Here is a 16112-nt window from a genome sequence, read left to right on the forward strand (position 1 = left end):
TATATATATATATATATATTCAAAACACTTTTCCGTTCAGCTTTAAGATGATGTAATTTTATCAATCATGTGCCTTTTGTTAGTTGTTTATCTGCTGTAATGTATTTTTTTTATCTTGTACCATCAACCTGCAAGGGACTACAAATGAAAATTAGTCTTATGATTAAATCTGGCTCATTTACATGATGTGCTTGTGTTGTTCTCATGTTTAATTAATGTGCATTGTTCTTCTTTTTAAATAAATAAAAATGTTTGAGGATTTTTTGAGATTTTTTTTATTTTCCTGTGGTGTGTAAAACCATGAAAGATCTGAAAGTCCAACTTTCTGTGACTCGTTTAAACTCTGAATGATGTTTCTGAGGTGAAGTCTGAACTGTAGAGCTCCAAGACCGGGTCCAAGTGGGACCGGGTTAGAGCTCCAACAGGACCGGGTTTAGAGCTCCAACAGGACCGGGTCAGAGCTCCAACAGGACCGGGTTTCTCATTTGTTTGAGTATTTTTGCAGTTTTTTACAATGCAGTAACAGAACAGATTTGGTCATCACTATATTCTATAATAATGTTGCATGTTTTCCCATCATGAACCTCTAACTGCTACCAAATTTCCTGACTGAGCATGTATGCTTTCATGTATTTTATGTCTGTTTTTATTTTTTATTTCAAAATTGCAGGAGGAGAAAATCAAAACATGACAGAAGTGAAAGATTACTGAGTGAATAGCAATAAGGAGGCTTTGATTTGTGCTTTGGTGCTCCTAATTAAAATAAAACCCAAACTAGAGGAACAATCTGCACCTTTAGGTTTCTGCATATAACCCGCTTCCTAATGCAACAAATGCAAACAACGCTTTATTTTAGTTCTACTATAAACTGTTTAAATCCACACTGAAGGAGCTAGAATATTGTCCAAACAAAAACTGTGCTTTTTGTTATTTTTTCAAACACTGTTAAAAGTTGATAAATTGGGAATCCCATCTCAAAGCCAACAGGAGGATTTTCTGCCACGCAATTCCTTATGAACTACGTTAAAAAGATTCTCTTTATTTCTCTTTTTATATCCCAAACCACAGTCTTCAGGTCATTAATGTAGCTGTGGTGCACACACACACACACACACACACACTCACACACTCACACAAACACACACACATTAGCCCAAAAGAACTGAAAGCAAAGGAGAATGAATCAAGAGATACCATTTTGCAATACCTCTATTCCTGTTTCAAGTCCTTAAAATAAATAAATATTTATATATATATTATAATTTCAGTCTTTTCAGTGCTGTCCTCTGTACAGTTTCCTGACATCTACAAATCTTTTTTCTATAATCAGCTGATATAAAGACAATTAAAAATCTTGGTCAATTTTAAAAGGATTTGTATTTTGAATAGAAACTGTCCATGGTCCTGAAGTTTTCTGATTGGTTTATAGGTTGAGTTTATTTCTGTTATTTGTTATAAGTTCAGCCATGTTTTCTCCTCGTGTTTTATTTGGGCTTTTTTCTTGTTTTCAGGCTTTTTACCTGTTTCTTTCAGTCATTTAATCATTAACACCTGTTCACCTGTTTATCAGCCTCACCTGCACCCACCCAGTAATCCCTCCTCCCTGTGTACTTGTACTTCTACTTCTTCTTGTATTTGTACTCCTCAGTCGTTGTTCCATCAGACTGTTGCAGTCAGCAGTCACACTATTGGTCTCCTTACTGTTTTGCTTGTTTAAGCTTTTAGCTACTTGTTTGTTAATTTTAGCTGATTGTGGTCGTTTTATCTCGAACAACTTTCAGTCACTCTGAGTTTTCACAGAAAAGGTCATTTCTCTTTTTTACGGCTTCCACTGTAAGTTTTTCATTTATTGCTTAGTGATATGTTTTAAATCAGCTTATTCCCTCAGAATATGAACATATTACTAACATTGTACTGTAAGAATTACAAATGAAATCAAAAATATAGAAAATCTGAAATTGAAGCAGCTTCTCTGTTGCTGTAAAGCTCATTAGCTCAAGCAGAATGCCCAACATCTGTTCTTGGCTGTTAGTTCATCAGCAGGAGTTTAAATCAGACACATTTGAACATTTAGAGCTGATTTTATGGAATCAGATTAATAACAAATTTAAATGTTCATTTCTCGGCTCCAGAGTTGGCTGACTCATGTGTGGGAATCTGTGCTATAAATGTTCAGGTTTTTAAAGACAATAAGAAATAAAAAAGACCTGATATATCACAAACTGGACCACGTTCAACACAGCCTAGCATTTTTTGAAATGCATATCGCCCACCACCTGTCATACCAGAGTTTTAGACAAAAAACCCTGAAAATTAGGTTTTACAATCACATTTTGAAGTGTTCTTGTTTGTAGTATGTGTTGAGGATGACTCTCAGCTACTACCACACCAAACATGAGCTAAGAGTTAGCCGTCTTTGTGTTAAAGCCAACCAGCTGTGACGGCCATCTTGAATCCACATTATTGAATTAGATGTTGAGTGACTTACTTTCTTAAAGTTTCATTTAAAATGCCTTCAGTGAGATATTTTGCTAACAGATAGGTGAAAACTCATCTGTTGCTCCTTCAGCAGCCAAATAAAATCACAATGAGGGTCAGATCTGGCCTCAGGCTGTCAGTTTGACACGTGCTTCAGGAATATTAATCAACCAAGTTTGCTGATTAAAACAATGCAGACTTCCTCCGCTTGTTTTTGTCTCCATGAGCTCCAAACAACCACTCCTCTCAGCCTGACACGAACTGATTATGCAACAGGTTCTGCAGAAGCGCTGGAACGGAACATTTTTGGCACCATGTTGGATTCACCGGTGCTTCTGACAGAAGGATGATGTCACGAGCCTGTAAATAAGGGTCCTGCTTTTCCCGGGCACTGCAGAGACCAGGCGGGTGTGGTGACTGCATTAACAGCCGCCCGATCCCCGGCGCCAAACCACCACCACCACCACCATCATCATCATCACCATCATCAGGATGAGGACCTTCCCGTCACGGCTTTCCGACCGTCACTATGACAACCCCTCTCTGACTTTATCGGTCGCGTGCTAAACTTCAGATCTTTTTAACATGAAATGAGATTTTTAAAATGCAGATTCAAAGGCGGAATTCTGAATCTAAGCGACGCGCGCGCACACACACGCACGCACATATGCACAATGACAATCTGACATCTGCTCTCCATCCGACAACAGCCTCTCCACACAAACACACACTAACCCCCCAACCCCACCCCCACCCCCAGTCATATGCTGTTTCTCTTTCCCGCTCCTCTGCGGCTTTTTTCCTCCTCGAGCAACAAAACGGAACTGATCTGCTTCATCAAACATGCAGGTAAAGAAAAACAGACTTCCACTAAGAACTGACCTCCCAGTCTAACGAATCCCACTCTTCGGTAAACATCCGGAGGATTTCTCTTCATTCCAAGAAGAAAAAAAATCAATAAAAGCTAAAAACGGCGCAGCGGCTCCGTTCAGGAGCAGCCGAGCGATGCGGTGCCATGACTGCGCTTCTGCTCGCGCTGCTCCTCAGAAAAGGGAAGCATCTCTCGGTGGCGTCAAGCTGAAGCTCTCAGGATGGGCTCAGTTTCACAGTCCAGCATCTTTCTTTTTCCTTTTTTTTTTTTTGCTTGCAACCAATTAGCGCAGCAGTTGCGCTCGGAGGCGAACAGCTCCTGACAGGGCGCTCCTTCTCCTGCGCATCGCTTCTCCTGCAGCTGCTGTTTGGAGAGGGACGGCGCGCGCTATTATTAAACACACTCTCTCCGTCTTTTCCAGAACATAGACGACTCCTCCAAAGCTAATATTTCCTCCGCTGAAGAGCAACAATAAAACATGATGTGCCTCATAAAGCACGTGACTCCGTCATGGTGGAAAAAAAGACGCATTTGCTCCATAAGCATTTGGAGACGGGGGGTGATACTCACCATTAGCACGGCAAAGTTCTTATTCTGATGGGTGCAGTGGATGGTGGTCGTGTTGCCCCCTGAGGCAGTTATGTGGCAGCCCTCTGCCCTCCAGCCGCCGCGTCCATCCAGCAGGTCAAAGTCCCAGTGGGCCGCGGCGGGGTCTACACCCGGAGCCCGGTGCCTGAGCGCGACGGTGACGGCGGTGATCCCGAGGCTGCAGCCATCTGGGAGCAAAAGCAACAGGAAACTGTTGGAAGCATGTGCGCACAAACTCCTGCAGCACGCGCGCACACACCACAGACAAGTGTTGGACATTTACTGCAGCTGGACAGGAAACAGACTCTCATCTCAAATTCCAAATAAGAATAAAGAAAACTTCAGTCTGATCAGATTTTTATTTCATTTCTTTCTTGTATCAACATGTTTGCGCAAAATCAAACTGATGGACTGTGACTGTGCACGGGTGTTTGGCACGAGCATTGACATCATACGCATGATGATGATGGTGGTGATGATGATGATGATGATGATGATGATGATGATGATGATGATGATGATGGTAGAAAACATGGATTTCCTCTTACCTAATTTGATGAAAGCAACTGGTGTGGAGACGCTCCTGCGCTTCCCGTCGTCTGCCAGCTTGGATGAGTTCCCGGTGCAGGGGAAGAGTTTCCCATCGCGGAACGCCACGAGCTGCAGCCTGCAAGGAGCGGAGCTGTTTGCAACAGATTGCAGCGCAGAGGAGGAGACAGGCGCGCTGCTAGCAGCCGGCGGGAAATGGATGGAGGCTACGGAGTTCTGTGGATGCAACAGAAATAAAAAAAAAAAAAAAAACAAGAGTCAAAAAGAAGTCATAAAAAGAGATCAAAATAATCAAATCCCCGAGATTTGCTGTGGAAAATCAAAATGTGTGAGCAGTTTTTTGTTTGTGTTTTCTCCAGTCAGAAGTGGAGGAGACCATAAAAAGCTCAGAAACGAGTCTCGTGTCTGAAGTGAAGCGCGTGTGTTTGGGTCGGCTCCCTGCCGCAGAGGTGGAATGGTTCTTACCATTTCAGCTTCAGGGCACATCAACACTGCAGCCTGATTTAAAGAGACAACCGGTCTGACTTTAGCCTCCATTCTCACACTAATTAACCTCAACCAGCCCAACATGAGCCGCACAAAGGGGGAAACGAGGGTTTGGTGTCACAAACTGTGCGCGCGCTCGCCATCTTCGAGCACGTTGTGGTGAAGCCACATTCATTCTGTCCTAACTTGCTCTTTATTGCTGTGGCTGCAAGCAAACACACGCACGCACACGCACGCGCACACATTTCCCCCTCCTTTCCCCCGTGAGCTTTTCCTAAAAATCCCACCAGGATCCAGACTCTCCTTTCCGGTCTGTTCGGACCCTGAGAGCGGGGGGGGGGTCTGCAGAACTGAACGAGCTACAAGTTTTCATCTGATAATTAAAGGCCTAGCGTTCACTGGATGGATGCATATCACCCGCCGCCTTTCAGCCTGATGGAGCTGATAACACTCAGGTACTACCTGTACGAAAAACTGACTTAGAGCCATTTATGTGTTGTCTAATGTTGATTAGCTGTGGGCGCCATCTTGAATTGGACTGAGATATTTTGCTAACAGAGTTGACTCCAAATAATTTATTGGGACATTTTGAACAAAGACCTGTTAGCCCTCAGAACAGCTGTTGGGATTGACCCTCAGCTACTACCACACCAAACTTTAGCTCAGTCTCTGTAAAACTGAGTGGTAGCCATTTTTGATCTTTTTGTTAAAGGTCAGTTTGCTATGGCAGCCATGTTGAATTTGAATATTTCCTAAAGTTGTTTTATTTAAAATCAGCAGTTCATGAAATATTTTGTTAACAGAGACACACACAGGCAAAAACATTATCACCCTCCATCATCTTTCAGCAGGCAGGCAATAAAAATACTAATCCATCTTTATTTTTTATCTGGATGATTCCCTCCCAAACTTTTCATCTCCTGCTTGTTCCACAAATAACAGAATAATATCTCTGATATTATAAATAAAAAGGAGAAAATGACAACACAAACACAATCAGTTACTGGGGAACTGATGGGTATTACTGTTTTCATCCTTTGTAACCGTTATGAGGAAAATAAGATTATTAATCACTTTTAATTTCCATTGCTGGAGATGATCCAACCACAGTGTGCTCCTGCTCCCACCCAGTGACTGCTGGAGATCATTTATTTTATTTATTTAATAACCTTTATTCAACAAATCCAGAGAGGCCTGAAGGCTGAGGGAGGAAAACCCGGAGAAAACCCACGCAAACACAAAGAGAACATCTTAACTCCACACAGAAAGACCCCAGGTCCAACTCAGGGCTTGAACCCAGGACCTTCTTGCTGTGAGACAACAGTGCTGACCACTAACCCACCGTGCTGCACCAGCTCAGGGCAACAATAAAAGGATGAAGGTTATCTGTGGAGCCAACATTTTGATGTAGAAACTGTAGAAGAAGAGTAAAGATTGTGAAAAATGCTGGAAAGTGTGACACCGCACTGCAGGATGAATATTCTGTGGTAAAATCTCCAAAATTCAAATTTAATTCACCACAGAGCTCAAAAGACGACTGGCTTTTACTTCCCGTTTGTTGTCTATGGGGACATTTTTAGCAGTTTTATTTTGTAAATTTTATACAGTGTACTGCTACCAGAAATCACAGAACACTATTCTGAACAGAGCCGCATATTCTGATGTATTTTTATGGGATTTTTCAACGTTACAGGAAGAGTAACTCATATATTTTGACAGAAACAGAAAAATAAAATCTGCAGATCTACACTGACCTCATGAAAGCTCAACTTCACTGGGCTGGAAAGGAGGACTCTTAAATCCAAAAGGTTCTGTTCCTTAATGAACTAACAGGAGGCTACTGACAACAAGGTGGGCAGTACAAGAGATACAAAGATTTCCTCAAGTCCAAGTCTCAAGAACTTTGGTATTCCAACAAAGACCTAGGAGACCAGTCCTCTGGACCATCTTTAGAGGCTCTTTGTGCTCCGGAGGGCATAAAAACTGTTGCTCCTTCAACAACAATGAGCTGCACATTATGCTCTGCAGAACCCAAGACCCCTGAATGATGACCTTGTTTGTCCAGAATGTCAATAAAGATGTTGCTGACGAATTGGACCTATTAGCCATCGAAGAACTCCTGTTAATCAACATTATTAATCAGAGAGAAACAAGATCTGAGGACCCATTTCATCTCAGTAGCATTGTACCCAGCAGACCTCCGTTCTGGGTCCAATGGAAGCTCTGATTTGTCCCCCTGATGATTTCTACAGCCTGTTGCCAACCATTTTGTTGATCTTTGATGAAAATGTCAGAATTTTAACACATAATATGATAAACTACAGCCTAACAAAGAGAGCTTGCTGTACAACATGGTGCATCCAGAAACAGCTCCTTTCCATTTGAGCTATCATGAGTAAGGAGCCTGTGGTGGTCTAACAGAGTCAGTTTTGTTTGCTATTTGTTTCTGCATCGACTCGCTCTCGGAAAACTATTGATTTTCATCCTGCACTGTGTGTGTGTTTAAGGAGGAAGCAAAAAAAAAAAAGACAGAGCATCTTTGCCTTGAAATTTATGTTGCATCATTTCCTTTCTCTGAACGGCTTAAACTCGGCTGTCTATTTTCCAGATGTGACAGGATACAGACATCAGGGACTGAGCTGCAGACTTCAGGCTGGTTGACAATTGAAGGGGAGCTAAACACACTTTTCAACTGCTCTCCCCTTTATGCCACGAACATGGATGGTGACCTGTCCCCTTTTGGGAAAGATTTTTTCAAAGAATACAACTTGTGAAGAGAAATCTTATCTTGCACACTCTCCACCTCTACTCTTTCTGCAACTTTTATCCTCTTTCATGTGGCGTATCAAAGCGATTTACAGCCCAGAGGGTCTGCTGTAAGCCACCTCGTGCCCCATTCTCAGAAACAATCTATGCTCCTCCTGAGCAACCTAAACAGCTATATTTCCCCAACCCCGACATCACCAGGGACCTCTCACATCAGAGTTGATTTAGCGAGTTGTTCCTAAACAGCATGACCTTTCTTCAAGCCCCTCCCTTTCCAGCAAGGCAGCATGCTGTAGCCGTAGTAACCAGAATCACACGCTCCCTGCTGTCCCTCGCTCTAGCCTCGGGATCATTTTCCCCTCTTCTTTTTGCCACTTATTCCTTTCTTCGCAGAGGGCATATGGGCGAATGTCAGCAGTCACCTTCAATTCCAGGCTGTTCTCACTTGTCCACCTCCCTCCACCCTCCTCCACCTGTTTTTCCACCTGCTTGATAGAACCACAGAGCTTCTAATACCCTGCGGGGCAAAACACAACAGCGGTGTTTGACCTGGTGCATAAACATAACACCTAAACACGGCTTTGTGACTTCTGGGGATTATAATGTGTTGAGACAAGGAGGTGAAAATTTAAAAAACTATAAAGCTTTTAATTAGTTTAATCCTAAATTAGGATTACCCTGAGCTTTATGCCACTGTAGATATAGCCATGGGAGAGATACAATAATATATTTGCACAAAAGGAAACCTGAAAACTGCCTGCATCCTCTTTTCGTTCTGAGGATTTCCATATCAGGACATCAATCTCAGCCTGGCTCAACCTCAGTGTGCCGACTGCTGTTTGTGTAGCCCTTTTAATCATAAAATGACTATTTAAAGATCTTCAGTCTTCATTTTATGCTGCGGCCCAACAAGCTGGATTGGGGGCTCGTCCAGGAGATTTTTGAACTTGTATTTGGTTACAAAAAATAAGTATTGATAGGCATTTCTTTACAGTGAGCTTTGAAGAGGCCACTTTATTTCATCTAATAGGTACGTTTCTAGACTCAGACAGTTCTGGACTCTATGTGCTGCAAGCTGACACCAAATGTTTTGGCTAAAGTTCAACATCTTATGGTTGCAGAACATCTCCTTAAGCTTTCCTTTATATAAAAAATAAAAATACAAGTTGGATCTTACAGTATTGGTTTACCTTCTTGTCTCGATAAGTATTTCATTCTTTCTTCAACACAGATGAAACTGAACTTGACTGTTCAAGTTAAAAAGAACAAATTTGACATATTACATTTATTTAATAAAAGCCTAAATGCAGAAGCAGTATGTGTAAAACTAAGTCCCTCCACTTTTTAAAAGCACAATAAACAGCAGTAGTTTTACAATAATCATCTGCAGCATGACCTAATTAGTCAGCCGTGAGAGAATTTCAGTTCATTTTTTCCACAACATTGCTTCAGTTTATTTGTTTATTTCAGTCAGGCTGAAGTTTGACTCGAACAATCCTTCCGCTCCACACAGATCATTTTCTGATGAAGAGTTGCTGCTGTGGTTGACTCACTTTAGGCCGTCGCCTTTAAGAAGGTTTTGGTATAAGGAGAAACTCAGAGTAACTTCAGTGACAATAATCCCAGGTCCTATGCAGAACAAACCCAGATATTCGCCCTCCACCACCACGTTTAACAGTTTGACAATAATGTGCTTATTATGGCCAGATGTCTCCACCTTGCTCTCATCTGTCCAAAGTTCAAATACAACTTTATAAACTGAAGCTATGCTGCAATTTTCTTTTAGGAAGAAAAGGCCTCCTTCAAAAGAAGCCATGCTTTTAGTCTTATTCTAATTTTACTGTCAGAAACTTTCAAACCTAACCTGCTAACTGAGGTTTGGAGTGAACAGCCCGACCTGAAGGTGAACTTACTGAGACATCCACTCCAAGCAGCTGTTCTGCTACGTTCCACTTGTGAATAATTGTTCCCACTGTACAATAAGGGACCTGGACTCAGCCTTTCTAAGAAAGACGGGCAGCAACAGTTTCGTCTCAGGTGTGTTGTGTTCACACCCAGCTGAACACTGATCAGGTAATCAATGCAAGAACCCATTTACTCTTAGTTACTGTGTTTCTACACACTGCTTCTGCTTAGAAATTAATCTCAGTAATTTATAAGCATAAAATACTAAAGTAGAATATTGTTGAAGGAAATCGTTCCAACATAAGTTGGTCACAATCTAAGCTCAGAAAAATAAAATGCTCTGATAGTCACACATGTTTCTACTGAATTCTAGGTATTAGTTCAGAAGAATTTTAACTTTCAGTTTTGAAAAGAATATTTTGAGTGAAACAATAACTGAAGAGACGCTGGCTGAAAGAAGACAAAAATATTAATGTTTAGATGTATAAATGTGTATATGTAGACATTTATTTTAAGAAAGATTTAAACATTTTAGACAAATCAGAAATCTGAGTTTAACATCATCAATTGTCAGTTTATATTCTGTAGAAAATCTGTAAAAAAATCCTCAAATTTAAACTGTGATTGTGAAAAACTCATGAAAAGGTCAACTTTCTGTGAAAGGTTTAAACTTTGACTGATGTTTTTATGGTGAAGTCAGTCTGATCTGTGGAGCTCCAAGGAGAGCTGTTCTGACAAAATACTATTCATCTTTTTATTTGCAGTTTTTTTGCCAAATGTGTGTACGTTGTGAGCCATCCCAGAAACAAGACATAATAAACTATTCCTGATTGAGCTGCACAGTTTGGTGCATATTTTGCAGGTTTTATTTCAAAGCTGTGGGATGAGATACGAGTCAAACGTTTAACACAATATAGTCACAAAGCTGCTTCCTGGCTTATGAATTGGCATCCTTAATTAGGTTTTATATCTGGGCACGTCATTTCAGGATCCTGCTGAGATAAAATGTGTAAAGCATTAAAAGATGGTTCACTTTTTCCCATCAGTGTGTGACTAAAGTGAATTTAACTCAAAGGGCAGCTTGCTCTGCTGTCTTCTAGCCAAGAAGAACTGCTGACAAGCACAATGGGAGATTTGCATAATTTCTTTTGTAATCACCGGCGCTCCTGTCAGTGCAGACGTGGTCAAAGGCGCAATGACAGATAAGACATCAGGAGACTTCGGGGGCTTGTTTCTACCTTTCATGTTTCAGAGTCTGAAAATAAATCAGTTTGCTCACAAGCAATATTTAGCAAACACAAGCTTTTGCAGCCACATTGACACTAAACACACATTTTTATGGCTTAAAAATAAAAACAGAAACAAGGGAAGCATAATTCTACAAAAGTGATTGCCACGGTTACATCTGACTCCTTTTTATTTTAAATGTTTTATCCTTGTTGTCAATACTTCTCAAAGGAAATTAAAGCCAGTCCTTCATGGTTACCATGCCAACAGGATTCTGTTTTCTGCAGAGGAGGGGAGGAGGGAATGTGATGCAGGAAATCAGGCATTTTGGAGGCTGAGCTGTGCTTCAGACGTCAGCTGTGCTCTTTTCAGTCGGATCTGACTCAAAGAGTCACATCACACGACGGCGGACGGAACGCTGCTCGAGTGCAAACCAAGGCTTCACTAACACATTACAAGATGCTTCAATCATAAAGTTACTGAAAAAACGAATTCTAATTGGACATTTATTGATTTTAAGCAGTAAAGAGTGAATTTTGCTCACAGAACCCAGAAGGTTCGTGTTGTTTCCACATAATTGTAGCTGAAGATGTTTATTATTAGTGAAGGAAGAAAGGAGCGTGACTCACAGCAGGATGTCCTCTGCAGCACTGCAACAGATAAAAAAAGTCTTCTGCCATTTTTACTTTAAGGGTCACTTCACCACAACAACAAAATCCCATATTTTACTTTATCGCTGTTGGTACGAAGCCAGGCAGAGATGTTTTAGATATCAAACTCTATAAAACTTCCAATGCCTCTTGCTTTAAGGGTCAGAGAAAGCGGCTCCCCTTGTGGTGATGGTATTTACATAACTCAATGGGAAAAATGGACAGAAATCAAACAAATGGTTTTATTGAGCATCTCAGCAAAAATATAAACTATTTGTATTCAATTCCAGCATTTTATAAAAGGGAAATAAATAAATATATACAGTGCCTGACAAAAGAAAAGAACTTACTGACACGTTTTATTGAACCAGCTTTTGCTTACAGCAAACATTTTTATAAGTTAATGCCCAAATATTTATTTGCATCCAGAACTACAAAAACTTTCTGTTACTTATTTAGTTTTTCAAGATGTGTTTTTTACAGGAGTTAGTTTTCTCCTACTACTAACTCCATCTTTGAAATGGATGTTTTGATGCTGTTAGACCTGCGGGACATCTTGGTCTCCTCTGGATCTCAGGACAAAAATTAAAATTAGGAAATGATCCATTTTTACTGAGTAACACAAAGATATCACAGCAGGCTTCATTGTGTGAAGAAGATTCCTGAGCTGAAAGTCTTCACTTCCTGCTCTGAAGAGCTAACTCTGAGATACAATGGGAGTCAATGAGAGTTTGGGTGTTTGACCTCTGACCTCTGGAGGGATTTGAGAGAAAGCTCCTTCAGCTGAGAGAGACACACATGTCAAACCAAATCAGTAGAATATCTGCTTTACAGCTGTAATTTATTTATGTTATTTAAACAACATTACTTTTAAATTAAATAATTTCTTAGCCAGGTCTCAGTCAACACAATCTGTTCAGGTGGACATTTGTGGACTGTAGGACGGCAGGTCTTCAGTGTAAATAATGAAGATCTTCTAAATAAATCTGATGCCAACATGATGATGATGTAAATGTTACTAAAATACCATTTTATTAAACAGTTATTAAGCTTTTAAGACCGACAGTAATTATCTCAACTCTCCACTCAGAATTAAACTTTTTTCTTCCAAACTAACAGAATTCTGTCTACAACAGGAAAGACACTGACTGCTTGTGCCTTCTCCACAGAATCCCACATAAAAAAAACTGCTAAATATTCTTTTAATAAGGAAAAAATAAACCTCCCACATTCAGTCATTTATGTATAATAGCTGCTTTGGGTCAGGTGGTGCAGTGTGTTTTCCTCCCTGCTGGGTCATGGAGGTTCTGGTCCACCTGAGCAGGTCACCAGTCCGTCACAGGACCAAAACACAAACACACCTAAAACCAGCGGTCTGCAACCTGTGGCTCCGAGGCCATATGTGGCCCTCTGGAGCTTTAACCCAAACTAACATATGACTGATGAGGCCCTAATTATTAACTGATTGACAGAAAATGACTTCAGGAATGACCGGACTGTCCCTTTAGGGTCACTGAGCAGAATCAGAGTAAATCTTTCAGGGTTCAGTTCTCTCAAACTTTCAGGACCGTCTCAACGAGCTCTGGTTCCCAAACGAACCCGAGCTAACTAAAGACATGCAGGCCAGAGAAAATGGTGTTTTATTTGTGATGAAGTCAGACAGGTAATAACAGTCGGCCATCACACAAAGTGGCTCTGTCCGAGGTGAAGCCGAGTCAAAACTTTCGATTATGTCGTAGGGCTCTGCCCCCCGCTGGATAACTAGAAGTTTATTTCATTTAACAGCTCAAAGTTTGAAAATGAGTTAGATTTTTGGGGTCATCAGTCCAGTGGCAAAAAGACGTGAAAATGAAACAGTCATTCTTTAAATTCATTAGATTTCTCCTTTCTGTTTCACCTGTCTGATGGTTTTATTTCAAACATGAAGCATTTCAAGCCAGAAGCCTCTGAGCAGATGTTGAAATGTTTCCATCTCTGACGAACGTCGATTGAGCCATAAGGTGTGGATCCCAACGGATCGATGTGATTAAACCTGGTCTCCATTTGAAGACAGAGGGGTAAGAACAACGGCGGCCTCTTCAGTTTATAATTTAAGATTCAGCTCAAAGGTGAAATGAATGTGAACTGCTGTGTCTGAGCTTCACACACTCAACCATTCAATTACTTTTCAGTTACGATTTCATTTTCCAAGGAGGGGGTGTTCATGACAAGTGCTGAACTCAAATGTTTGCCATTAGTTTGCATTTATATGGATTTGTGGGATTAAATGGTTAACTGGAATAAGATGTTTACGATGTGCTGTGACTCAAACATTACCGTTTACACACAGATCCAGATACATACAGACCACAGAGATAACCCTTGGGATAAGTTGGCTCCTTTTTACAATTCAGAGGCAGGTAGGAGAGGCTAGCACGACCCGTCTCCATGGAAACCAACGTAATAATCTGTGGGACTCTACGGTTTCCCTCCGGAGTCAAAGAGCCTCATGTGTTAGCTGTCTTTACATCAACATGGAAACATGTGAATATGTTCACCTTTACCTGCAGTCATTAAAGTATGAATGTTTATATTTCTTTTATAAAGTGTGACATTTTTAATGAGACGCTGAGTGTGTAAGAATAATTTAACCTTGTTTCCAGCTCAGTGTGGTTTCTTTCATGCGTTGTGGTTTGAGTTGCATGTGAGGGAAATTATTCTGCCCAGTTTGGCAGATAAACAGATTTCTGAGGAAAGACGAAGGCTGTTTGTTGCCTCTCACAGGGAAACAAACAGTAAAACTGTAAAATACACAAAGAAACCTTCCATTAAACTCAGCCACAGGTTAACACATTACCAGTTATTAGCAGTAACAGTTAGCGCTAAGTCTAACAGTTTTACCCACTCATGAAGCACAGAGAGGACACTTAATTTATTCCTTTAGAAAACACTGTTATTTTACTCCTTTGTTTTCAGACCTGGCAACCCACCCCATGTTTTCCAAGCCGACAAACAAAGGCAACAAGTAAAGTCAATCCGAGGCAGAGGGGCTGAGTCACGGATGTAATCCTGCTGCTGTTGACCGATGCTGCAACAGGACAAAGCAGACAGAGACAAGCATTAAAAATAACACCTTTTAAATAAGCCCAAAACCCCAGAAAACCAAAGAGTGGACCAAGAGTCAGCTTCACACAGAAAGAAGAGCTGCTGAGGTTTAACGTCACGCAGATAAAACTAACAGGAGCAGCAGAGAGATTCTGCAGCTCAGGAGGACCAGAGATGATCACTTCTGTTCTCACAAATGTCCAAATGTCAAAAAGGAGCGTCCACAGTCAGTGTTGCCAATTTAACAACTATTTATTAGGTATTCATGCCCCTCAAGTGACTCTCAAAAAAAAAAAAAAATCAACAAATGTAGCATCTTTTTCTGCTGTTACTGTAGACTTTTGGAAACATTTAAAGCATTTTCTCAGTCAACACAGTATTTTGGGATCCATAAAAAGCAAAAGGATCAAACAGCTTAAATGCATTAAGCTGTGATTAGAAGTGTCCTGAGAGGTGATTGTCTTTAATGAAATGTTTGCTGCTTCTTGTCTTTTAATGTCTGGCCGAGAACCCCCCCAGGGCATTGTTGGGGCAAATCTAGGAGATCTGGAAGGAAAATTAAAGAGGAGTGCTTTATATTTATGTCCTCCTTCCACCGTATTAATCCCTGCCCACTAATCCTTTGGCTGCACCAAATCAAACTATAATGGCTTTAGTGGTCACCGTTTTCTCCATCGAGCAGGATGACTCATTCCCAGGTTAGTGGGACTTTATTATGTAAAATATTTATCTTAATAAACTCCTCATACAACTAAATAAATAAAATAAACAGATATTTGGTTAAAGATCAATAATAAAAGAGTGAATTCATCCAAATGGCTTCAGTCACACAGGCTTTTATCTAACAGATATCTGAGTCAATAAACACAACTCTTCTTCAAACAATAGGAGTTTGGAAAACATTTACCAGAAAATGTTGCACAAATCTCACTGGAGCTAACATAAGAGAAAAAGTTTTCATCAATAAAAATGATCTCTTTAAGTTTATGGAGGTTATTATGGAGCTAAACTACTTATTTTGTCACATCCATCAATACATTTAAAGTCACAGAGGGGAGAAAAAGATTTAAAAGTTGAGTCAACAGAAACCAGGGGACGTCTGGACCAATCAGAGAGGGTTCATCTGTGCAAAAGGCCACCATGTTTGTAAAATTTCTTTCCTAACTTGAATAGAATTGAAAATGGGCATAAAAGTTAGTTTTACTTTAGAATTTGCCAAAATATCAAAACTTTCAAAAGCCATACAAATAAAAATGAGAATTACTGGCTCTAATTTTTGCAGAATACACAGCTGCACAGAATATTTTAACATGTGAAAGTTAATAGAAATAAAGTTTTTACAATAAGACCAATAACCTACAGGTGCTGGTCATAAAATTAGAATATCATGAAAAAGTAGATTGATTTCAGTAATTCCATTTAAAAAGTGAAACTTGTATATTATATTCATACATTACATACAAACTCATATATTTCAAATGTTTATTTCGTTTAATTTTGATGATTAC

The 16112-nt window shown here is 40.3% G+C and overlaps 1 protein-coding gene across 1 annotated transcript in view; it reads right to left on the reverse strand.

The window, feature by feature from the left end:
- LOC108246565 (adhesion G protein-coupled receptor A3) overlaps nucleotides 1-16112 on the reverse strand; it is a 160467-nt gene that overhangs the window by 62488 nt on the left and 81867 nt on the right. Inside the window, exons 13-14 of the mRNA XM_017434185.2 lie at nucleotides 4486-4702; nucleotides 3920-4125 (exon numbers count right to left, since the gene is read on the reverse strand). Coding sequence (XP_017289674.1) covers nucleotides 3920-4125; nucleotides 4486-4702 — 423 coding nt within the window. The remainder of the gene's footprint in view (nucleotides 1-3919; nucleotides 4126-4485; nucleotides 4703-16112) is intronic.

Source organism: Kryptolebias marmoratus, linkage group LG22 (assembly GCF_001649575.2).
Source record: "Kryptolebias marmoratus isolate JLee-2015 linkage group LG22, ASM164957v2, whole genome shotgun sequence".
In the NCBI taxonomy this organism is placed as follows: Eukaryota; Metazoa; Chordata; class Actinopteri; order Cyprinodontiformes; family Rivulidae; genus Kryptolebias; species Kryptolebias marmoratus.